Source organism: Anas acuta, chromosome 4 (genome assembly GCF_963932015.1).
Source record: "Anas acuta chromosome 4, bAnaAcu1.1, whole genome shotgun sequence".
Taxonomy (NCBI): Eukaryota; Metazoa; Chordata; class Aves; order Anseriformes; family Anatidae; genus Anas; species Anas acuta.
In genome coordinates this window covers 18,924,057-18,950,134 of record NC_088982.1, presented here as the reverse complement: position 1 = coordinate 18,950,134, position 26,078 = coordinate 18,924,057, and the positions used below count along the sequence as shown (strand labels likewise).

Genomic DNA, 26,078 nt, shown 5'->3' with positions numbered 1-26,078 from the left:
CCCGGAACGAGCCTGGCCTCCACCAGGGGAGGGCGGCAGAGCAGCCGGGCGGCGCATGCGGCTCCGCGGGGCGGGCAGCGGCCGGCGGTGCTGCGGGAGGCGGTGGTGGCGGGGACCCCGCTGTGCTGAGGGGGAGCCGGGCGTCGCCCCCCAGTCATGAACGCGGAGAACTTCGGCTCCAGCGAGCGCCTGGTGGCGGCGGCCTACGTGCGCCAGGGGGCGCAGGGCCGCCGCGGCCATGAGCTGCTCCTGCGGGCCCTGCTGGAGCAGGTAACCGCAGGGCCGCCTCCCCCGGCACGGCCCCGGCTCCCTCTGAGCCCGGGGGGCTCCGAAATGGGGCCGGGGTCGCGGGCAGGGAGGCCCCGGGAACGCCATGGGCCGGCCCGGGCCGCGCGGCGTGGGGGGCGGGAAGGCTGCCTCAGGGCTGCCTCAGGGCTGCCTCAGGGCGCGCGGTGCTGAGGGGAGGTGGTAGGCAGCCAAATGGTTTCGAAATGCGTCGATAACAAAATTAAATCCCTCTTGTGAGGTGCCGGAGGGATGTGTTTCTTTGTCTACAGAGCCACTACCGATGGTTTCTTTAAGCTCTCAAACGTTTTCATTAGTCACATCATCCACCATGACGGACTTTGCTTTCATACAACACCTTTAACTTAAAAATGTGCTCGAGTTAGCTCTGTTACCGAAAACAAAAACAAAACAACAACAACAACAACAAAACTTTGAGTTGCAATAGTAATGCTTTACGAGTTTGCAGTGCCTTCTGTGAGGGTCTTCTCTGTACTTCACCGAGGTGACTGCGGTGCTAACACCAAAAGGAGCACACACAACTACCTGGTTGCAGTCCTATACAAATTACTTTCGGAAAGTAGTTAAGTCTTGAAGTATTAGGGCAATATTAACAAAGGAAACTATGTGGATAGGAAGATGAGTTACAACTGAAACTATGTTCCACTTATAATTAGTAATTTTGGTAATATTATCCCAATTATCTCATTTTCACCCAGTTTGCTCTGCTGAATTTCTGCAGAATTTATTAGGTTTTTGTGTGGAGAATATATCAAATGATCCATAGTCTGCTAGAGAGCAATCAGCATGTATGTGCTGCAGTGGTGGTATGCGTACCTTAAAGAGTACTTGATAGTGAAAAATACTCTGACTATTTTAATATCAGGATAGTGAATGGTAATTGTGTTGAATACATGGAAAAATCATTATTTAACATTTCTCTGAATCCAAGTTTGTAACACTAGGTAACAGCAGAATCAAAATACAAACTACAGTTCAGCGCGGAAAAGAAGGGTAACATCAATCAACCAGATTATATAAAGATGTGCTTGCTCTTAATTTCCAAGTTTAGGAGTTATCTTTATTTTATTATTAAGGGAAAGTGTCCTGAAGATGGATGGGATGAAAGCACCATTGAACTGTTTCTTCATGAGCTTGCCATAATGGATAGCAATAACTTCCTGGGCAACTGCGGTGTGGGTGAGAGGGAAGGAAGAGTGGCGTCAGGACTTGTAGCCCGAAGGCATTACAGGTACACCTTATTGGCAGTTTGAATTATTCTGTTTTATTATTAATGTTTCCAAAGTGCTTATTTTACTGCGAATTGTTATCTGAGAGCTAGATAGCATTTGAGAAAAACAGTATAATGCGATATTGACTTGATGCAACTTTCTGTATTAAATTTTCATTAATAACTCATTGGAAAGACTTGAATGTAACAAAAATCTTTTGTCAGGGTTGTGTCCTGTATGCTGAACTGGTAGAAGCCTGAGTTGTTGAATTGATTGAATGCAAGGAGATCTTCCTGCTTTAAAATAATTCATGCATTACTTGCCTTTTTAACGCTGTGCAGCTCTTCTGTGTATTATTCAAAAGTACTGAATGTTGGAGTTCTAAAGTATTGAACGTTCCTAGTGAACAGCTATTTGTATTTTTAATGTTCATTAATATATTTATAATGTGATAAGTTGATATGCGCATAAAACCTCAGTCTATTTAAAATTTATATATGAAGTAAGCAGATTTATAAAGACTAGAAAAGCTGTTAATAGCTTGAGCCCTTCTTACACTTGAGAGGTGCTTTGGATGCTATAATTCTAGTGGCTCTGCATTAATATCTGAAGATAAACTTTTTTTTGCATGGTGTTCTGTGCTGAGTGTCTGCTGATTTTGTCCAGCGTGAATGAAACTCAGTGAAACTTCTTGGAATGTTTATCCTCGAAATATTAGCACAAAAGCATGTTAACGGCCAGAATTTTACCATATGGAATTTGAATTACTGAACCTTAATGGCTTTCTGAAGCCCTACCATGCCATGAAAAACTGATGGAGAAAACTCCCAATACATCAGTTTGGGGTTTTCGTTTTCTGTACTGCTTTTTAGTCTAAGACATGTCATGAAGGAGGTAGAGAGTCGCACCAGTGGAGTATCTGCATAGCTGCTTTCTGAAGATGCTGGAGAAGGCAGGCCCAGCTTCTGGCCATAGAGAGCCTAGGCTGTCCTTAGCCATGGCATCGCACCTTCACCCGTGAGTGTAAGCAATAGCAAAGAAAGGTTTAGTGGCTTTCCTCCATGCTCCTTATTTCTGCGGTATGTTTTACCAGCTAACTTTGGAAGTGGTTAGAGGTGGCAGGAGATGGTTGTGAAGCTGTCTGTCCTTTCTGCTTAATGCATTCTAAGGGCCAGATGTAGAGAGCTCCTTAGAAAGAAGTAAATATGTGCAGAAAAAAAAAAAAAGGCATGAGAAAGCCATGAAGAACATAGCAGCAGAAACTAAGGGAAGAAAATATTTTGATGAAGTGAGGCTTGGGTGCAAGTTTCAACTGATTATCAAGCCACTGTTCATTTCAAACTATAGCCTGAAGTGGGGAAAAAATACTAAGTTGTACTCCACTTGTGCTCCAAGAAGTTCTGAGTTTCATCCACTCATGAGACTGCATTTTACTTCATTCCCAAGACAAAAACAGAATTAAAGCCATAAATATATGTGTACTGTTAGTAGCTTGCTTGAACGACTGCATTTTAGCCATAGGTAAAGTTATTTCTGTCAGTTTAGGTTTATAAATGATTTGAGGATACTTCAATCCTGAAAGGTGCTAAATAATATTTAAGGTTTATAAGCATAGTTTATAAACATTATTTATAAATGTAGAATGCAGAGAGAGACAGTATTGTACAATAGATAAATTGAATAGTACAATGAGGTAGATGAATTGCAGGTATATGGGCAAAGAGATACACTAACTTGGATGTCTTTGAGGGCATTTTGTCATGGTACGTATTATTTCTTTGCCCTGTGAGGGTAAAGCATTTGTCAGGGGAGTATCCGTGTAGTACCACCATGCCTATACTATGTTACACTATAGGCAACTGATTTTTTTTGCTTTGGATTTTTGTGTCTGGACGCATCAGTATTTATCACGCTAGCTCAACAGGCATCAAGAAGTTGCTGGGGTATAATTAAAAGTAAACCTGCCAGATGCTAAAGGTTTTGCAATTTTGGGCCTTCTCCAAGTTTTTATTTGCATTCTGGAACATGGTTAGTCTACAGATCAAAACAAAAAAAAAGGACACTTTCATGCTAGTATATGTAGTTTGTTATAATGGAACTCAAAATAGCAGGTATTACATTGGATACATTTTCTGCAGTTGTTTATCAAACAGTTCTTTTCAGTCAGCAAGAGTTGCTGCTTTGCAACTTGAAAAATCTTGATCTGTGTTTTCCACCTTCTTTGTTTAGGTTGATCCATGGAATCGGAAGGTCGGGTGATATCTCTGCAGTCCAGCCTAAGGCTGCAGGGTCCAGCCTTTTGAACAAACTTACTAATTCAGTAGTTCTGGATATTATAAAGCTGGCTGGTAGGTGTAAATCTCAAAATATCTGTGTATACATATCCTATGTTCTTCGTGTTAATTTCTGACTTCTGTTTTTTTATGTGCAGGTGTCCAGACAGTGACCAACTGCTTTGTGGTTCCTATGGCAACTGGCATGAGTCTAACTCTGTGTTTTTTAACATTGCGGCACAAGAGACCAAAGGCAAAATACATTATTTGGCCACGTATAGACCAGAAGTCTTGCTTTAAATCAATGATAACTGCAGGTAATAGAGGGACAACTGATTACACAGTTGTGTTCTTCTAACACATGTAAAACTTGATCTTTCAGAGTGATAGTGAATTCACTTGTTCGGAGTAAGATCCAGAAAAGGTCTAATGCATAGCAGTGCTAAGTGCTTTATTTCTATAAAATGTTGGAGTATGCTGAGGTAGGAAGATGCATAAAGTAGTCAATAGAGAGCACAATACTAAGGAAATTACCATTCATTCCTTAATTAGATGCCTAATTTGCTTTCCTGAGAACGCTGTAAGACTGAGGTTCATGGTTCACATCCCTCTCAGGTTTATGCAAAAAACAAATGTCCCTTAGGAAGCGGGATCAGAAGGTGACAAGCTAGATGTCTGACTTGCACGTTCTTTTATTTTGGAACATGGCAAGTGTTAGATGTCCCATTCATTTGTAATCTTGCAGTGTCAGTGCTCACTCAGAAAATGAGTTTGATGCCTTTCTTAGTTCAAACCTTATCTTTTCCAAAATGCAATTCCTTGTTTAGCAGATTATAAGCAAGCTAAGGATAGAAGTCTGTCCCTGTTCTGATTCTGTCTTCTCCTGCAGGCAGATTCGTGGGATCAAGGAAAGGGCAAGTAAGGGATACCATAATTTTCCAGCTCAGTGAGCTGGTGGTGGCATAGATTTTGGTTTTAGCTCCTAGGAAATGCTTATTTTCTGCATAAAAGATTCATTAGATAAAAATGACCAAAAAATTAGAAACAGGGCTGGGTTCTGTACTAATGTGTCTATGTTCTTAATCCAAAGCTAAAAGAATCTGTTAACAGGAGAAAGATTTTTTGGATTTATTCTAGAACCAAAACTCCAGAATCAGTTGGAGAGTCAATGATACACATTCAGGTCTTGTTCCGTTTGGTTAGGTTTTGAGCCTGTGGTGATAGAAAATGTACTAGAAGGCGATGAGCTACGGACAGACATTGAGGCAGTGGAGGCTAAAATCAAGGCTCTTGGTGCTGAAAATATTCTTTGTGTGCATTCAACAACGTCTTGCTTTGCTCCGAGGGTACCTGATAGGTAAGTACTCTTCATAAGAAGTGCTTTATTTGTTGTCATTGTGAAAAAAATGTGTGTTTTGGATCCCTGTCTTTCTTACATTGTGTAATTACTGCCAACAACTAGGGTAGATACTTTAATCCCCTTGGGTGAGGGTAACAGCAAGTTGTCAAACAATGTTCCACTTTCAGAAAAGCGTATGATGGAAGTAAGAGTAATACAGGTCTTCCTTCTCTCACGTGACTGAGGTCACTTTTAGTATAAGGAATGTTGCTTTGGCAGTGATTTGCTTTGTAATATCACAGTAGTAGTAGGAGTAGACTTGCACAGAAACATAGTCCAGAAAATATAGTTCCACAGCTAATGCCAAATTTTAATATTACTCTTGCCTGTTCTACTCTTCTGTAGCCAATGATGAATTTTCCTAGGCTATTAATTAAAAACTACAAAAAACCCCTACAGCCAACGTTTAAACTCTTTGAGTCACTCTTTTCTGTATTCTGCTGGTGTCCATAGCACTAATAAGGATATACTGGTACAAGAAAACTCTTGAAAATCTGTAGTGCAGATGTGCTTTAGGAGTGTAACATACAATTTGCCCTATTGTAACATATCTTGGTTTGAACATTTGCTGCCTGCTTGCTTGCTCCTGCTTCTTATGATTTCCAGCTGTTAAATCACCATTAAAAGAATCGCCACTTACAATACATTGCACTCCCTCCTAATGTTATATGTCCATGTGCATAACTTCTGTAGTTGCTATAAAAATATGTAATTGAAGCACTAGCTGAAGCAGAGATGGACACTACAGTTATGGGATAGAAAACTGAGTATTTGAGTCATTATCTTTATGTGTAGATTAGTTTTGAAATATTTCAAAAATCTCTCAATCTGAAAATGACTTGCTGGAGTAGGGTGTGGATAAAGTACTTGGTATATTGAATCATTTGACCAAATTAAGCATCACTGTTACTTGCAAAACCCACTTTCTCTTTTTGCTTATGAAAATAAGTATCAAGAAACAAATTTGCAAGCTTTTAAAATTGAACAGGTATATTTTTGTGGGCCTGCATGTACTACATGCAAGTACAAGACACTAACAGTTTGTTTTCTACGTGTTTTTAAATGTAGTGTCTCAGTTGCCTCACTTTAATTATTTTGTGCTTATCACAAAGTTGAGAAGACTTATGTTTAGTTTTCATCTGCAGTGCATTTGTTGTTGTTGTTAGTTATTGTGTTACCTGGAAAATTAGTTGAATTTTTGCAAGTTTAGAAAAGAAACATTATTGAGTTTGAAACATGGTGAATAAAGGCATGTTTCCTTCTGATTTCCTACCTTTAAAAAAAAACACCACAGTATTTATCAGAGGTTTAACCTAGTTGCTATAAGGAAGTTAAAAACAAATAATTCTGTCAGAATACCATGAGTATTGTTTGAAGTTGAGTTGCAAATTTATTGGCTAGCTTAAATCAGAGCTATCAAAATTGAATGCTCTATTTTATAGCTTGGGTAAATGAATCTTCTCCTTATCTGCCTTCTCTTTTTGACACGCGATTGTTTTGTTCTCTACAACTAAGAGATGAAATATGAGGTAGTGGCACTCTGTTATGATATACCACAGATACAGGAGGAAATGCACGCACTTTCTATTTAAAGGATACTGTCAGCCATGGAAGGCCATAACATCCATCTTCCTACAGGAAGGAAAATGCAGCATTTCTGGAGGGTAACATTTTATAAGTCTCTTTTTAAATAGTTTACATTTTTAAGGTTTTGTTTAGTTGTAGTGGTGTTTTATAATTGTTAGTGATTTAGGATTGTTAGTGATTTAGGATTGTTAGGTCAGGGAAGATGTTTGTGTCTATGTACCCATAGCTTTCTTTTGAAGTATTATTTAACTTTATTGGAATAATGCACTCCCTTTCTTGGAGAGACATCAGTTCTCTGTCTACCTGCTGTTACTGTGAGTTGTTTCCAAAACTACTGTATTTGAAAGAGAACACAAGAAAAAAAGTGTCTTGGTTAATTTTTGTACTTAGCAGAGCCCTCTTTGTATCTTACTACTTTCATTAGTATTAGAAGAAGGAGCAAAGCTTTTTTTTTTTTTTTTTTAAATGAACTTTCAGAAGCAGGAGAGGAAGAAGGAATAAATTGGAAAATATTTCTGTAAGTCCTGTTTGTGGCTTTTAGGAACTTGAGTAGTAGCCTAACTTAGATTAATGCTTTATTTTTCTGATATGACTAGCTGCTCTTAATGGTTCAGTTTAATCCTTGGAAGCAGACAAGTGGTGTGGTTAATTGTGTGCTTCCCATGCATAATCACATATTCTTTTCAAGCTATAGCCCTCTCATCCTGTATTGTAGCATGGATCTAATTATTCAGTAGAATAGTTGTAGGAAAAGTAAAGAGCCTTTCCTGTTTTCAGGATTTGTAGAATATAGCTTACTGCTTCTCTAAGGCTCAGCACGTTAAGAAAGGTGAGCACACAGCAGTAAACCCTCATGTTTCCAGTTTCGTGAAATCCTCTACCTGCACTTGAAAAGAAGCCTGTCAGAGGGGGAAGTACTCTGAGTCTCTTTGGAAGGCGAGGGATGAGTCTGATCCAGAAGAGCAGATCGGAAGGCAAAATCTTTGCCCTGTGTAGTGTTGTGTTTCCTGAAGTATCCTGTTAATGTTATGCAGTTCAGGATTCAGGGTGTTGATAAATGTGAAAAATTACTGGACATGCAGCTCCTGCTGAATATCTTGACTGTAGAAAATGAATACGTACATGATACTACTGGTGTTACCTCGTCATACTTGTGATTTACATACTAGTGATTTCTTTAGAAATAAGGCTGTAATGATGCTGTTTTCCTAAGGATTGAAGTTCAGAAAATGGAGCCGGAGGTTTGTGGCTGAGTTTGCATTACAAAATGATGCTGGGCAATGTAATAAAAATAGAATACAAAGGAATGTCACCTCTTGGAAAATGTTTTCCTACTCTGTCACATTTTATATGGGTGTCAGTAAATCACAGAAGGAGGCTGTACAAAAGGAGATCTAGTCAAAAATACATTGAAGGCTTGGATTTTTCTGTTGTTTTTTAATATTACCTTTTATCATCACTTCAGATTATTGTATATTACCTTATTTTTTACATACAGTTTTTCTTTTTAGAAGATATTCATAAGCTTGTAAAAAATCAAAGGATTAAAAAAAATGAAGCATGATGGGAGTGCCTTGAAAAGGTTACTAAGCATATGTGTGTTTACAAAGCTGAAGTCCCTTAATGGAAATGACCTCTGCATCCCCATAATTTCTAGTTTCACTGAGAAATCGATCCAAGCTGAACTCAATGTAATTTGGGGAATTTCTAAAGGCAAATGAAAATTTTCTCTTTATTTCTGAGTAGACAATTGAACAAAATTTTAATGTGTTGATCTCCACATTCAGACATTTTAAGGCTATCCATTTAAAGCTATCATTTTAAGGCTATTCATTCCTTTGAAGAATGTCCTTTCTGTTGATCAGCTTAGCTGATTTAGTTTAGAATACTAGCTCTTTGAAGGGAAAAAAACAAAACAAAACACAACAAAACCGGAAACATGTCAAGACTTCCTCTTTTATGATGTTCTCAGTTCTCAATTCCCAAGACATCCTGAAACTTCCATCAGGCCATTTTCAGGTTGAATATTAAAAGAAAAGGAAAAATGCGTAAATAGCTAAAGTTCTGTTACTTATCATTAAAGTAACATGAAAAAGATGTTAATATCTGAAACAAAGTGAGGATCTGTTTACTGTGTGCTAAACAAAACTTTTAGTGAAGCATGAAAAATCTCAGCCTGGGTCAACAATTTGTTAGTACATGTAAAAGCTAACAGGTTCCTCTTAACCTTTGCTGCTTAAGGTGACAACTACTACCATCAGACACTAATCAAAAAAGTTCTTCTCATCTCTTGTAGACCTTTCAGTCTTCTAAAGGTCTGATTGATGGCATGAATTACAGTTATCAGTATTTCTCTAAATTACAATTTTATACTCACAGGCTGGAGGAGCTGGCTGTGATTTGTGCTAACTATGACATTCCCCACATTGTCAACAATGCCTACGGAGTTCAGTCTTCAAAATGTATGCATCTCATCAAGCAGGTAGGAACTGTGTATTTCAAATATTTTTTTTAAACAAAAAAGAGAGAATCTCTAATTAGAGACAATGCTAGCAAATTTTGTCATGTTTCACAGCTCTACGACTAATCCTGTGCATGCCTGATAGTTGAACAGTTTTCTGAGAACAAGGAGCAGAGGGACATAGCACTTAAAACAATACTTGTTATTTCTATTATGTGCTTCTAATTTAATAAAGGTGTATGTTATGGTGGAATTATGTCCTTATTAATCTTTCCTAAAATATTTCATAAATTTACTGACATAACTAACTGTAAAATAATGGGTCATACTTGAGTGTGGATTAAACCTTCAATAGAACGTGTTACAGATTTCCAATTTCTTTCAACTTTTCAATTTTCAGAAAAAAAAATTAATATATAGTACTTTAATATGTATCTACTTGCATATTATTTAATATGTATATATGTTCCTGAATATGCTTTTCAGGTTCTGTTATGATGCATAATTCTTAATTGTGCAGTTCGGTTATACTAAATTAATCAAACTGAAGTTGCACAGCAGAATCTACCTTTTTTAATTTCTATTTTTATTTTTTACCTTTAAAAATGTCTGTTTGGTTAGGTATAAGGACATTTTGTTTTCCAGGAAGAGGGGGAATCTACTGTGTGGAAGTTAATCTGGATATTAATTTTGCAAGCAGCATTGTATACAATCAATAGAATCTCCTGAGTTAGAAGGGACCCACAAAGATAATGGAGTCCAACTCCTGGCTTCCACACAGGACCACCCAAAAATCAGACCATGTGTCTGAGAGTGTTGTCCAAACACTTCTTGAACTCTTTGTAGCCCTCCTTTGGTCACTCTCCAAAGTGACACTTCTTGAACTCTTTGTAGCCCTCCTTTGGTCACTCTCCAAAGTGACACTGCTGGCTCATATGCAACTTTCCATCAGCCAGAACCCACAGATGCATTTCCATGGGAGAGCATCACAGTCCTCTTGTTTTTATGTAGATATATATATATAAAAATCTATCTTGATACTTTGATATACTTATATATCTCAAAAAATGTTTATTTTCTCATGAAGCATTAACATGTAGCCCTTTACTATCAGAACCTTTGAGACTTTTTGATTTGTACATTTTTAACTGCATAATTTCCATTAAATTGCAAGGATTTTTTGGTAGTTACTGAATGAGCTACATTTTATAGACTTGCAGGAACTAAACCAATATTTCAAATTGCAGCAAAATGAGAATTTTAAAGGCACTATGTAAGCAGACAATGAATAATGATAAGCAACACTAAGAAAAGGTAATATTGCAATTTTTAACTGTTTATTACAAATACAGTATCAGAGAGTTTTAGGAATTGCATTTGTTTCAGTTACATTGCTAAATTGTGTTTAATAATGATGCTATCACAAGTCTCTTCTAATGTATGCTGTGCATTTTTTTTGTTGTTCCTTTTGACAAAGGGTGCTCGAGTAGGCAGAATAGATGCTTTTGTTCAGAGCTTGGACAAAAATTTTATGGTTCCAGTAGGTGGTGCTATCATTGCTGGCTTCGATGCGTCCTTCATTCAGGAGATCAGCAAAATGTATCCAGGTAAGTAGTTCACAGACTGATTTCATCCATACAAAGTAACTGTAGAAAACTTGATTATCAGCTGTCTTTCACTACGTTTTTTTCTTTTGTAAATTTAATCTGGATAATGGGTTTTTGTTTTTCCCAGGAAGAGCTTCTGCATCTCCTTCTTTAGATGTCCTTATTACACTTCTGTCTCTAGGTGCCAGTGGCTACAAACAGTTACTGAAAGAGAGAAAGGTAAGCTTTCTGGAAATCAGCATTTTCTTGAAGTCAGCTGTTAAAAGTCTTGTTGCGAAACTGCTTTGCATAGTAAATCCTGTTTCTCTATAGAAAGCTGTTGAATTTTTTTGGAGCTCGCAGTTCTTAATCTGGAAAGGCAATACAATATAATTACTTCATGGCCAAATGGTGTTAATGAATAAGCTTGCTTTCCTTGTTGTATTCCAAACCAGAGAGTTAAACTGAGGTCCTGTACTATCTATCTCGTGCAGTGTTCATATTTGTTGTTATAGAGTATGACTAATACAGTAGGATTTTGCCCAGTAGAATCTGAGAAGTGCTGCAGTGTTATAATCACAGTGCTTCCAGGACCAAACCAAGAGACTGGACACACAGAGCTAACCCAGGGGTTTCTGCTCATCTTCATTTGGCCATATCATGGTTTTGTGCTATGGTAGTGTTTAATTAAATTCTTTTGTACAGCATTCTCTAGTGAATCACAACTTCTAATAAGTTATAAATACTGTGCATGGCCACAAAATGATTAAAAGACTGTAATTTAAGGCATTTATCTAGATACAGAGCTAGGTTTCTTCTGTGCCTCTCCCAGACTGTGTGTTTTAAGTTGGATATAACTGCATTGCACAGATATTCCTGTGGTCTAAAGTTGGAACCTGTACATATCGAGTTGTCCTTAATTCTGAACGTATTAAAGGCCTGATGTTGCTATCTGTATGCATTAACGTAGAGAAATATTTTTGTAGAGGGTTTTAGACAAGGAAATGCTGTGGATTACATACTGTAAGTTAATAGTTTTAAATCATGCATGATGTGCTCCGTTGTTTTATTTATGAAATAAGTTCTAATTATTTCCTGCTGACAGCTTGCTCTTGCCTCTGATATCAGAGCAGAGCAGTAGTGCTAGATGCTATGACTTTTTTTCTAGCTCCTTGTACAGGCATGCAAATACTCTGTACTGGAATTGATATCCCTAGGAATAGCTAGAATATAGAAAAAAACAAAAAAAGGACAGCTTAGTTGACTTAGGCTATGGAGTGATCTGTACCACCAAATCGAAAACACGGCTTGTGAAACACTGAAAGCAGTCACATTTTTGCCACTGCTGGAATACAGTTTCTAACGTTGTTTTACTCTGGACTGCTGTGCCTATTGCAATGTATGATTTGTGTCTTCATTAAAAGCAAATTTTATATTTCACTCCTTTTACTCCCACCTCCAAAAGAGTTTCAAGTGAATTTATCTTGTCTTCTGCAATACTGATTTTGATGTTTAGGTTTACACAGTCAGCAGATAACATAATGGGCAATATAAATATTGTTCAAGTCATAAATAATAATTCTTTCATAAGTAAATTGTCCTAATGAATAGGTGTATATTTTAAATTATATTGTTTCCTTGGAAGTAGGATTCTAAAGTGAATAAAGCATTACATTTTTACAACTTCAGGTCTTTTTTATATCAACTGTGAGTATACTCTATAAACATAGCCTTATATATGGCATAAATATGTTTCTTTTATTGGATTTGCTGTAGGAATAGAAACCTTTTTTGCTTAAATGTGTTTGTTCCTGAATTGTAAAAATGTAATAGTGATAGTTTATTGCCTGTGCTCTGTGAAGGCAGAGGCAGAGCTATTAGGCTCTCAGCAGGAACTATTTATAGCTTGACATTGAGTACTCCTTTCTATATCGGTGCAGTTACACCTACTCACACAAAGTCAGCTATAAAAAACTTCCAATATTTCTTTTTCTTTCTCTTTTTATACTTATTCATGAGTGTTATTTCAAGTTATTTGAGCTCAAGCCAGAGAGACCAGAATATTACTGAGAAGAGATTAATTTCATACAACCAAGGGAAAAGAACAATCATAGAATCTCCTGAGTTAGAAGGGACCCACAAAGATCATGGGGTCCCACTCCTGGCTCCACACAGGACTACCCGAAAATCAGCCCACATGTCTGAGAGTGTTGTCCAAATGCTTCTTGAGCTCTGTCAGGCTCGGTGCTGTGACCACTGCCCTGGGCAGCCTGTCCCAGTGCCTGACTCCCCTCTGGGTGCAGAACCTTTCCCTAACCCCCAGCCTGACCCTCCCCTGTCCCAGCTCCATGCTGTTCCCTCGGGTCCTGTCGCTGTCCCCAGAGAGCAGAGCTCAGCGCCTGCCCCTCCGCTCCCCTCGTTGTGAAGGAGCTGCAGGCCGCCATGAGGCCTCCCCTCTGCCTGCTCTGCTCTGGGCTGAACAAACCAAGGGACCTCAGCTGCTCCTCATACACCTTGCCCTCTAGGCCCGTCACCATCTTTGTAGCCCTCCTCTGGACACTCTCCAAGGGTTTTATGTTCTTCTTATACTGTGGTGCCCCAAACTGCACACAGTGCTTGAGGTGAGGCCACAGCAGTGCAGAGCAGAGCAGGACAATCCCTTCCCTCAACCCTACCAGTGCTGTGCCTGATGCACCCCAGAGTATTTCTGGCCCTTCTGGCTGCCAGAGCACACTGCTGGCTCACATTATGTCTGCCTAATTTAGTATAATCTGCAAACTTTGTTAGTGTGCATTCGAGTTCTGCATCCAGATGATTTACAAAAGCACTGAACTGAACTGGCCCTAAAATTGAGCCATGGGGGACCCCACTGGGGACTGGCCTCCAGCCTGTTTAATATAATCCTTTGAGCCCGACCCATCATCCAGCTGTTCACACACTGTATTTTGTGCTTCTCTAGCTGTGTGCTGGGCATTTTGTCCAGAAGGACACTGTGACAAGAAGCGCTGAAAGTTTTGCTGAAATCCCAAAAGATCACATCTACTGGCTTCCCTTTGGACAACTAGATGGATAACCTTGTCATAGGAGGCAATGAAGTTAGTTAAACAGGACTTTCCTCTAGAGAACCTTTGTTGGCTATGACCAATGACTGTGGTGTCTTTCAAGTGTTTTTCAGTAACTCCCATGATAGTTTTCTCCATAATTTTACCAGGCACTGATGTGAGACTGACAGGCCTGTAATTGCAAGGGTCTTCTTTCTTGCCCTTCCTGAAAATTGGAACAACATTTGCCAGCTTCCAGTCTCTCCAGATTCCTAAGACCATTGAAAAATAATTGAGAGAGGTCTTGTGATAACATCAGGCAGCTCTCTCAGTACCCTGGGATGACTCCTCTCAGGCCCTACAGACTTGGAGCATTCAGCTGGAGCAGCAAATCCTGAACAAGTTCAGAGTCGGCTGGCAATTTATTGTTCCCCCAGTCATGGTACCCCAACTCAGGGCTCGGGGGGCCCCAAGATCCATCATCAGTGTTAGAGGCAAAGGCCTTAAACATCTCTGCTTTATCCATGTCGCTGTTTGTGGCCATCCCCATCACGCAATGGGCCGATGTTACCCCTGGTCCTCCTTTTGCTGTTAACATACCTTAAAAAGCCCTTTTTGTTGTCCCCACAGTACTGGCCAGCTTCAGCTCTAGTTGAGCTTTGGTCACACAGATTTTCTTTCACAGTGGTGAATGACATCTCTGTAGTCCTCTCATGTTGCTTGACCTTGTTTCCAGTGGTCATACGCTTTCCTTTTCTGTCTAAGCTCTAGAAGAAGATTCCTGCTCTGCCAACCTGGCCTTCTGCTCTGCTTGCTTGACTCCTGATGCCTTGGAACTGCCTGTCCCTGCACTCTTAAGAGAGGGCTCTTAAAAAGTGATCAGCACTGATGGACCCCAATACCTTAAAAAGCACATTCCCAGGAGTCCTTCATTACTAGATCTCTGAGCAGCCTGAAGTTTGCTCTTCCCATATCAAGGGTCAGAATTTTGCAGGCAGTTTTTCTCGTATTCTCAAAGATTTTAAACTTGACTGCTTCATTGCCACTATGGCCAAGACAGCCACCAATTGCCTCTTCAGCCATGAAACCCTCTCTGTTTACAAACAGCAAATTTAGGAGGGCAGCTTTCCTGGAGCCCCAGCATATCCAGCTAATCTTGGAGCAGACTGAAGGGCCTTGCTGGCACCCAGCCCCTCAAACATTGGCATGCCATCCTGATTTTACTCCTTTCCCCTTCAAATATTTGAAGTTTAAAGCTCCTTCAATCAGCCCTGCAAACTCTTGAGACAAAATCCATTTCCTACTTTGAGAAAGGTGCATCCTGACAGGCCTGGTGTCATGTAGATCATCCCATGACCAAAAACATCCAAAATTCTGCCAGTGACACCAGCCTCGGGGCCAGATATGTACCTAGCATGGTATTTTCTGACAGACTATAGCATTCATGGAGTCTGAGATTCTCCAAGTGTATGAAATTGTATGTTTGGAAATGAGGGAATAAAATGGTGCAGTGAATCAGAGGACAGGAGAACAAGGGAGTAACACATACATGCTGTCCAGCTATCTGGGTAAATGTGTCCATTTATGACAATGTAATAAGGAATGTGCTCTGCAGTCATATTTAGCCTTGATGTTGCTTGAGAAAGGATGGAAAAAACTTAACCAGCAGTCATTTTTTCTTGCTTGTATGAGATTCTCAGTATGGTTTTTTATATGTCTACGTAGCGTATAGAGGAGTGGTTTTCTAATTCCAGTCAGGGATTCTAGGTGCTTTTGTAATGCAGACAATAACAACAGATCCATAGTCAAATCTGTTAATGTTGTTGCTTAACTCACGCTATTAGGTAAAGGTTATGCTGATGAATTGACTGCTTTGATTTGCTCAGTGCCAGTCACGTTGTGCCCCGTATTCTGTATTGCCAGGTCTCTTAAAACTCTGTCTGGATGTGTGTGTTTGTGTGAGCCAGGCTGCACGTAGCAGGTAGAGGGTGATACCACGAGCAGTGGGCTTCCATCGTCGTGTCAGACCTGGTGGAGAGCAAGGGACCTACATTCTGTAACAGGCTTAGTACCTTTTAACTGTTCTTCATTGTGTAGGTAACCGATGCGTTTAATCCAATTAACTAGTCAGTGTACCACTCTTACTTAATTCTGATCATCTTAAACATATTTCTGTGTTACTTGGAGCTTTTTATATCTGTGTTCATCTCTCTGTATACTTTCTAGAGTGATTAACTGGAGCTGTTGTTACATCCTTATGGAGTGTGCATCTAAAATATTTTAAACCACACTGAGTGGGAGGAATTTGTTTGATTTTTACAATTCGGTAAAATACTGGTTTTACATTTTGTGTTTTATCATTGATGTAAGAAAATGTGGTTTGTTCTGATAGGAATAAATTATTTGTACTGTTCAGTAGGAGTTTATATTGCTGCTCTACTTAAGATTGAATTTAAGAGAAAAGATTTAATGCTGCATATTAAAAATGTAAAACTTCAAATATTCTTGCAAGAAGAAAGATATTCATTACTTTTTTACTTTTTTTTTTTTTTTTGGCCTAATCAGTTTGCTACACAGTAGTTTGTCAAACCTGTGGGAGTATTGTTGGGTTTTCATTGTGAAATATATAGAACTTTATTCAGGTTGTGGTCTAGGTGTCCAGCCACTTGTCTCCTAGTCTGTGCTTATGACCAGCGTTATTCTGTCCCAGGTGCGGAGCCCAGCATTTACCTTTGATGAATTTCAAGCTGTTAATGGTTATCTGTTGCTTTTGTGATACAAAGATCTCAAAGTTCTGTAATTGGTTTTGTAATTTTTAAAGTTTCCACTATTTTGTGAATTCAGAACAAAATAATTTTTTCTCTTGAAATGCAAGAGAACCTATAAATGAGACTGTAGTATATGTAGGTGTTGCACAATTACACATACAGTTTCTGTTGTGATTTTGGTTACATTTCAAGAAAAGAAGCCTTCAAAAGGGGCTTTATGGGGCTGCTACTAACAGGCCTCCATGCTCAGCATTGCAGCCCCTTTTTGTATGGGGGAAGTGCTGTGGCACAAGGGGGAATGGTTTTAAAGGGGGCTGGAACCAGGTAGTCTTAAAGGTCCTGACCCGAACCATTCTGTGGTTCCATGATGTGAGAGTCAGTCTGTATGTAGTGCAAAGAGGTGGTAAAGTTTTAAGTTTTTAAGGGGAAAGAGAATTAAATAACGAAACATAATTGATATTTAGTGCTTGGGTTGCTCAGTGCAACTTCAGCATAATAGTTAGCTTCACTGGAGAAAACTTGAATGTCTACCGCAGAAATTCAATTATGTAAGAGCTCATTTGGGTATAATTGCTTAGGGTGCTTATAAATTTTCCACATAATAGAAATATTTTGTAATAGGGGTTGGTTATAGATTTGACCTCACAAAATATTTCATTTTTCTTTTTTTTGGAGAGGCCATTAATCTATTTTACAGCAAACTGTTTAACTTCTGAAACTATAAAATATCAGGAGGTTGTAAAAATAAGAAGTTTTGAATTTTTGTTCAGATAGCTTCAGTCAAACTGATAAAAACGCACATTTGGATATTTTTTTTCCTATCTTAGCATTTTTACTGGTTCTGCTAAATTCCTGTGTATGTGAAGGCTGATCTAGTAACATAGGTACTCAATGTAATTTAGTACAGTGGGTAACTGTTTATAACAACTTGAAGTCCTTTTATTAATAAATGTACTGTAAGAGATGCTATGGAGAATTCCCTAGGTATGGGAAAGACAAATGAATTGCTTGGGGATTTCTTCCTCTTCCAGAACAGGCTTTTCTCTGTACTATAGTCATCAATAATATCTCCATAGTAGGCGCAATTAATGTATAGTTCTGTAAAACTCTGCTTCGGTTGTAGAAATAAATAGCCAGCAGAGGGAGCACAAATTAGTTTATGAGTTGGATTCCAAAAAAATCCTGATATAATGGCTAAACATATTAATGATGCTCATTGTGGAAAGCAAATAACAAGTGAGCAATGTGTTTATATTCGGTGAGGGACTAAGAGGAATGGAAAAGTGTTGGAATGTTTGAGTAAATGTTTTTCAACTTCTGCGAGTGAACTGTAAATAAGCTTTGAATTAAAGCCACAAAATCATTTGATTTCAACATACCTCTAAAAATGTCAGTGGAATGATTCTTCACAGATTTCAAGCTCTGGAATGCCATAGATGTCTCCCATAGTTTTCTGTTGTTGTTCAAAGTATTGCATAAGCTTTATGGTCTGGTTGATAGTGAATCTGCAGCCTAATTCATTTAGACAGTAACACAGTACTCTTTCTCCCTGGCAGAATTCATTCCATGGTATTAGGAAGCACAAGTCAGGAGCGGCGTTCATTTGATCACTCATGAAGTGAGACTGGTTTCACTGCAGTGGCTTACGAAAAACATCTGTAATCTTCTAACTTAGCTACTACAAAACTCACAAGGTTTCGTAAGACCTGTGGGAGGTTCTGTTCAAGAGCATAATTTTTGATCACAAGCTATAATTTGTACCTGTCAGAGTGTGCAGGTCAGAACAGGACACTGGTCTGCAAACAGAAGAGACAACTCTATTTAAAGAATGAAAAATCACTTGTCAGGTCCAGATATTGACGTGGATGCTGAAACAGGCAGTCACATTGAAGCAGATGAGAGGCAGAGTCCTTTTGGCCAGAAAGAGGAGAAATCTAATGTGTAGTCTTTTAAAGACTACCCAGTATCTGCATGTTTCTGATATTATTTATGAGAAACAAAGCATTAAAAAGAGCAGAAGAGAAGCCAAATACAATAAGAGTGGTGTTAATTCTTACTGTGTCGTGTTTTAAGCTGATATGTGAGGGGGAAGATAATAAACTGAGGAAGACCGTGAGCAGTTATTGTAGATTATTATAGAAATAAAACAGGGAAGAAGGAAGAGAAGCATACTTTAATGTGCAGTGTGACTTGTATCTTAGCCAAAACATTTATGAATCTCACTTTTATGATACTTTCACAATAAGGGTGGAATCCAAGTCAGTGATATCAGGAATTCAGATATTTCCATTTTTTTTTTAGTAGGCTTGAAGAGGAGGGGTTGATGCCAGGAAAAGGACTGGCTACACGATAGAGCTGAGTATTCAGGAGAATATATGTTGTAAGAAACAAAATACATTCAACCATGTAGTCACAGTCTTCTTCTTGAAAGACTGTATTGCTTTTCTCATGCAGAAAGTCTATGAACCTTTGGGAGTCATGATTGCGTAATAAGTAGTAACACAATGTGCTGGTTTTAGTCTGGAAAGTGTTAATAGAAGGAATAGAATAGGAAGGAGTAGAAGGAATGTAAGGAACAGTTTCTCACAATGTGGCTGTCTGTGATGGTAACAGACCATTCTCTGGCTCGTGGGGCCAGGGTGAGGGGAAGTTCCTGCAGGAGTGGGGAAAGGTCAACTCCTTCAACAGGATACTAGGGTGGGGGAGGACCTGCTGTATAGCGGTCATCTCTTCAAGATTTTACTTCCCTAGGCTTCAGTTCCTCAGCGAGAATGGCTGACATCCCAAACACGTATATTAGTCCAGATAGAGTGCTTTCCATCATCTTGAGGGGAAGAGCAGGGTTTAGAAAATGGAGCTTTTCGTTTATAAAAGGATTTCAGAGATACATCTGGACAACTTCTTTGGTGCTCATAAAAAGGATGTAATGAAGATTTACTAGTTTTGTGAAATAGGTACTATTTTCTGTTTGATAGCTAATAACAAAAGTATTGCATCTTTTTTTTTTGTTTTTTTTTTTTTCCCCAGGAGATGTTTTCCTATCTTTCAAGTGGGCTGAAGAAGTTGGCAGATACCCACAATGAGAGACTGTTAGACACACCACATAATCCCATATCCTTAGGTAACTCTTGTTTTTTATATTTCAAAAGAAATTCTAATATCCTGTGCATTCGTAATGCAGTTTCATATACATTTCCTATACATTAGTCATTGTTCACTACACTCCATTAAATTGTTCTTAAGCCAGGATGAAACCATTGAACCCAATAAGGTAACCACCTATAAAAGCAGAGTAGTAAAGCAGTGACTCAGGCCCTTTACTTTTTACAAAACTGCTCCTGTCCAACATACTCATTTATTGTAATCAAGGCAGGCAGAAGATGTTAGCGTGTTGTAATACTTCATAAATAAGTAGATTTTAAAATAAATTAGGGTGTAATTACTTCTCACTTCATTTTACAATGAAACAAATTTGTTTCTATGAAACAAATTATGGAATTCCTACTCAAGATATTTGTTCTAACCAAAAATTCTGCTGAACGTCAAAGTAATGTTCCCCCTCGTGCAGAATCTCTGCCTTATGTATAGTCCAACCAAAGAAGTAATCCACTACAGCTTGTGGGAAAACAAAATGATGAAACATAATCGTATTTATTCTTTCTTGGTATCTAAACACAAATCCTTGGCCAGACTTTTATTGTTGGAAGACACCTTATCCCCTGCGGTTCTCTTTTTGGAAAAAGATTACCTTTGTAGTAGTATTAATCTGATTTTTTGTTACCTCAGCCATGTCACTGAAGAATCTAGATGAAAATAACGATGTAGCCGTTACCCAGCTTGGATCTATGCTTTTCACAAGACAAGTTTCTGGAGCAAGGTGAGGATGCTATGAACTTGAAAATTTGGAGTTGTGTTAGGATTTCATAAAATATATAGTCTAATACTTGTTTTGTGCCAGTTGCCTCATGATTACAGATTTCGGTGTGGCAATTACGGTTCCAAGAGTAATATACCCTTTTTCCTCAGTGTTATCTACTAATAACGTGTGTACCTGCCTGAGTTAGCAATGAGGCCTTCTTTGTTAGCTTTGGTAGACTAAATAGATAATCTATCCCCATTTAATTCAGTGTCATTATTCCCTAGAACCCCTTGGTTTCATTTAGTTTCCAGCTGTTGTCTGATCTTACAGTTAAGTTGTAAGCTGCTTAAGGAAGATCTTTGTTTTGTTTATTGCAGCACAAATACGGTTGTGCTGGACGTCAGGGGAATAAGCTTTTAATACCCTGCATAGCTTTTTGTCATATGGAAGAAAATCCCGCTTTCCAGAACTAACTGTGTTAAAAAAAAAAAAACTTCAACTTGAGCCGGTCTGAGCTGAATTTATTCTTATTGACACTGGTATGTGGAAATGTGAGCCAAATCATTTTTAATGATTTTGGTTTAAACATGTTAAAAGAAGAGAATGGTTTAGAATTTGTTTTGGCAGAATTCTTTAATCTGAATACTACTGCTGCCACGCTAGCTTCTGCTGTAGACTTAATGTCATTTTCTGTAGCAGAGTTGATTGTTTCCACATCAGAAGGTATGCTTCATTAGCTTGGATTATTCCACTTCCTGCACAGATGAATGACAGTAAATCTATATGTACTGTAGTTAGAGGCTCTTTTTAATTTCCCTGTCCTAACCTTGGCTTGTCCTGAAATTTCTGTCTTTGGCTGGAATGATTCAAGAAGTTCCGTATTGGAGAAGTTAAAGCTCTTCAGTCCTTTGTGTGGTACAAAGGCTCACATTTTTCCTTTTCTTGTATAACCAAGTGATTCTTTTGCAGTAAATACACAGTTAGACCTGGCATTTTGACAGACTTTAAATGTTAGGCTCCTGGTGCATGGCAGTGGTAATAATAGCAACTTCCTGCTTTGTTAGCACACAGGCTTTTGCATAAGCTGTGGTTTGAGTATTTCAGTACAGTAAGGATCTGCTAATCCTGGTGGAGTTTGTCTGAATGCAGTTTCCTAAATGGATTGCAGGGAATGTAATAAATTCTGACCGATTGATTTGTGTTAACTGCTTGGGTAGGCTTTAACTAGAGCCATAAGGTGAGTTTGACATGGAAGGGTGTAGATTAAGGTCTTGGTTTGTCAGGGAATGGGTGTGTGCTGAGAAATAGAGTTTAATAGGTAGGGGTTCTTCATATGAGGAAGAGGTAAAAGCAGTGGTGAAAAGTATCCACTGTGAGGGGGAAATGTGATTCTGAGATATCTTTCACCCCATGCTGGAGAACTCAAAATACCAGTAGTGAAGATCTTAGTGATTAAATTGGAGAGGGGAAGGGACATCCACCTATGCCCACAGACTTGACCTAATGTAGGAGCTGCTACCACTGTCACTCATAGCAATGCTTGAGCACTAACTTGGAGAATGCCTGTTCGAAGCCTGCTTACAGGCATTTGTTTAGAGTTAGGAGGTACTGCTCTGTATATGAACTTGTATGAATATGTTAATCGTAGAGAATCACATCAAAATATTCAAGGCATCTTTAACTGAATCACAATTTTGTTTGTTTCAGGGTTGTTCCTTGTGGGACTGTACAGACAGTGAATAACTACACTTTTAAAGGCTTTATGTCACATTCAAATGACTATCCCTGTGCTTACCTCAATGCTGCATCAGCAATTGGAATTAAAAAGCAAGACGTAGACGTATTCCTAAAAAGACTGGACAAGTGTTTGAAGACTTGTAGAAAAGAGGGAAACAAAGAAAAAAGTGTGAATGAAATATGTGATTCTAATACAGGCACAGAACAACTTGCAAACTAGAAGATACAGACGCAGTAACACAGGAAGATACATTTTTGTTTGAAGTATGGGGTTTGTATTGCATTGTGAAGCTGCAGTGCAGAAAATTTATTCTTAAAAAAACAAATAACAACAACAAAACTTGGGTGAAATTCAGGCTCAGAGGAAACAGATGATATTCTCCTATTCTCCCTTCCTAGAAAGTCAGACATAAGCTCTTTGCACCACACAAGTATACTTAATATCTGCCAAAGTAAAGCTCTGCATTCATAAAAGTCTTGACCTGGCCTGTCAGCCTGTGGGTGACTGTTGGGACTGGTCGCAGAATGCTTATTCATGTGTTCTTCGTTAACGAGATTTTCAGTAGCAATGACTTGAATTCCCATCTAGGTGTATAACCAACAAGCAATGTTTCACTGCTCTCAACGTGTCTTGTTTTTCCTCAGCTTACTTGCCACTTTTGCTTTCAAAGATTTATATAAAAGCATTGGGATAGCCCTTACTAGATACAGTGTTGAAACTCAGTGAAGAAATTACAGGGTTGGACTAGTAGTCTTTTTAGATGTTCTCGTGTCTCATGAACTGCCTAGAACAAAGCAGCCATCTGTGGCAAAGGAGAACCTAGGATACCTCATATCCTGCCAATACTCAGCTCTTGAGAACATTTTCATAGTTCAGCAACCCAATGGAATGCTGAGGAAGAGCAGCTGTGAAAGCACGGGTCTGTGGAGCAGAGTGGGAAAAACATTTTTATTCATTTCATCGCTTCTTTGATGGTTACTCTTGAATAGGGGCACTCAGGTCAGAGATCCATTGAAAAGGAGGAAAGCTTTGTGGGATGAATGCAGCAGTTTCAAGAGGCAGCGAGACCTGAGGGTGTTTTGGCATTTTTAGTCCATTGTTTTTTAAATTTATAGGCATCCACTTCGGAACTGTCTCCTGCTATTGGCACTCGCGCTTCTGTGGCTGTGTGCAGTTACTGATTTGAATTCATAAAAGAAACAATAGATCCAGGGTCTGTTCCTGGAACAAAGGTTCCCTATCACCGGAGTGACAGTGCTGTAGGTTGCAAAATTTTTAGCTAATTATTCTTAAATACAATTACTACATTGTATGTAGGTTTTTATGTCATTTGCTGTTCAGAGTGAGCTGAACATTCAAAGACATTTTTCTTTGTCCGTAACGTAGTAATACTTGGGACACCACGATTAATGAGTTCTAAATGTCAGGAAATTTTCTAGTTACTTTGTTTGGTGGGATCTGAGCCGTATTCTTCAGAGCCCTCTGGAAATTGCCTTATCAAAACAGTGCTTTTGAAAGGACCGTCCCTCCAGCGTGCTCAAACGGATTGGTACCAGAGGTGAAGTTCATATGTGGAAGTTAATAGACTGCTAATCATCCTGAAGGTGCTTTCACTTGCGAAGCTCATTGTATCTTTAGTTTAAATTGAACTGCTCCCACATTATTATTGCTACAGTTACACTTCAGATTGATTAAAGCTTGTGGAAGGGATGGCTCCCTGGACTATGGGCACAGTTGTTATTTGCTGTACAAGCACATCTTAGGAGAGAGGTAATATAACTTGGCCACTCAGTCCTTGTGGCTGTAAGGAGATGTAAATTTTTTTTCTCTGTTTTGGTTTTGTTTTGAGATGATGCTATACCTCAGTTTTTCCAGTCAGTAAAGCTCTCCCACAGGCTTGAGGGACAAAACTCTGTAGCTCACTCTGCCCTCTGTATTCAGAGCATTGGGGCAGAGAGTGAAAACCGCGGGGCCTTGGTGATACCTTTCTTCCTGGTTTTGGATATTGCTGTTTCCTGCCTGAATGAGCGTAAGTTACTGATTCAGATGACTAGTCACAAAATGTTAATATTGGAACTACTGTTAGGAGAGTTCAGGGGGGCTGCATGGTAGCATTTGACGAGTAATATCCTGAAACTGGAAAAAAAAAACACCCAACAGCAGTTGCCTTTTCTGAGAGGAAAAAACCTCTACTCTACCTTGTATGTTCTTGTAATAAATTGTCTACTTCAAATAATTTACTCGCTTCTACTCTGAATTAAACTGCTTTCTCAGGTAGTGTTTCTCCTGTCTTCAAAATGCTTCCCACTTGAAAACAAAGATAAAAAAAAATTCAACAAAGCTGTCCGAACAGATATCCAGGGAAAGAATTAACTGTTTTGTTCTGATTTTGTGCTTTTAAATCTGTTTTTAATTGAAAAACATTTTAACGTGACACGTTTAGTTACAATTTGTGTGTCTGTGTGTCATTAAAGCTATTCACAAATCTTAATCATTCCTCCAATTAAAGTCAGGGAGTTTAAAATATTTTGAGAAACACGCCCATCATGAGGTATAAACTCTTGAACTAAATATTTCTAGTCTGTTACTTTGGTAAGTTGTACCAGTTCACGGTTGTGTTTGCCTGTTTTGTCCCCTGAGATGTGGTAAGTTGTAATTAATGCTAAATTTATATAGACAGAAGCATTATATAATGTCATGGTAATTATATTGAAACGTTAAGGAATTCAAGTGGCAATATACCTTAAAAGAAATGGAGAAGAAATGGTTATTTACAGCATACTTGAAACAGATAGTATTTTTCAATTATTCTCTATTCACCAATGTCTATAATACAGTAATAAAATAATACTGGAACATGCAACTATTAGCAGAGTTTTCATTTTCTTTGTGTAATAGATAGGGGGGGATTCCATGGCTATGGTAGGTCTCACCCACTAGAAGTAGTACTGTTGAAAGATGATAATAACATGGACATAACTTTGCCAAAAACCAAATATACTGGCAATATTTGCCATCCGTGAAGTTCTTTCTAAGGTTGTAAAATGAAGTTAGAAGCTCCTTAACTCAAAAAATGAATGGTGCAACTGTTTTCCTGACCTCTATATAGGCACATGACACTAAAGGCTTTCACAGACCTCAAAAATCTGCTAGAGCCAACCTGTAATCTGCAGCATCCGTGTTACTAATGAGACATTTAGGAAAGCTTCGTGGGCTTCAGGTAACACTTGGGGTTCATTTAGCAAGAATCCTTAGTAGGAACACCACGAACATGCTATTTCTGTAGCTACCTGTCCCTGTCTTGTTATGGGTCACAGCACGTGGTTACCAGCGGTGAAAACAAAGGGCAAGCACTTGAAATATTCAGGAAGAACTTAGGGCTCAGAAGTTGAGGCGGTTACTGCTCTTGCTACCTAGTTGGTTGCTCTACCAAAAGTTACTGCCTCGTAGCAGGGCTAGCAAAGCAATCCACCTGCTTGGCATCTGCCGCAAGTCATACGCTGTATTAACAACTGCCGAAACAGGAGTGTTGGAGTGAGCGTTGCAGGTAGGAGAAACGGTGCCCGTGGAGCCAGCATGGTCCCTGTTCTGCAGAAAACACGGTCTGCACATACCTGAAGATCATAACCTTTGGCAACGGGTCAGGGTGCGTGGGTAGGCAACAACCCCTCAGGTTGCCACAGTCTGAACTACTGCCCCCTCAGATGCCTGTAGTTGTTTCGTGAGATGCTTTTCTTTCCCTCTGATGCTACCTCTTATGCTGTCTGAATCTATATAGGTGAAAGAAATGAAGGAGCAGATGGACTAGCCTTATAAAAATAGCGCTGGGATAATATAGTGCAAGCAAAC

The 26,078-nt window shown here is 38.9% G+C and overlaps 1 protein-coding gene across 1 annotated transcript; it reads left to right on the top strand.

Moving 5' to 3' along the window:
• Window positions 1-26: 26 nt before the first annotated feature.
• SEPSECS (Sep (O-phosphoserine) tRNA:Sec (selenocysteine) tRNA synthase) lies at window positions 27-25,092 on the top strand. Its single transcript, XM_068680052.1, has 11 exons — window positions 27-270; window positions 1,383-1,537; window positions 3,747-3,865; window positions 3,949-4,107; window positions 4,994-5,147; window positions 9,156-9,258; window positions 10,715-10,844; window positions 10,972-11,063; window positions 19,660-19,753; window positions 20,419-20,509; window positions 22,199-25,092. The coding sequence occupies exons 1-11, from the start codon at window positions 157-159 to the stop codon at window positions 22,446-22,448; spliced, it is 1,461 nt and encodes a 486-aa protein (XP_068536153.1). The 5' UTR covers window positions 27-156; the 3' UTR covers window positions 22,449-25,092.
• The last annotated feature ends 986 nt before the right edge of the window (window positions 25,093-26,078 follow it).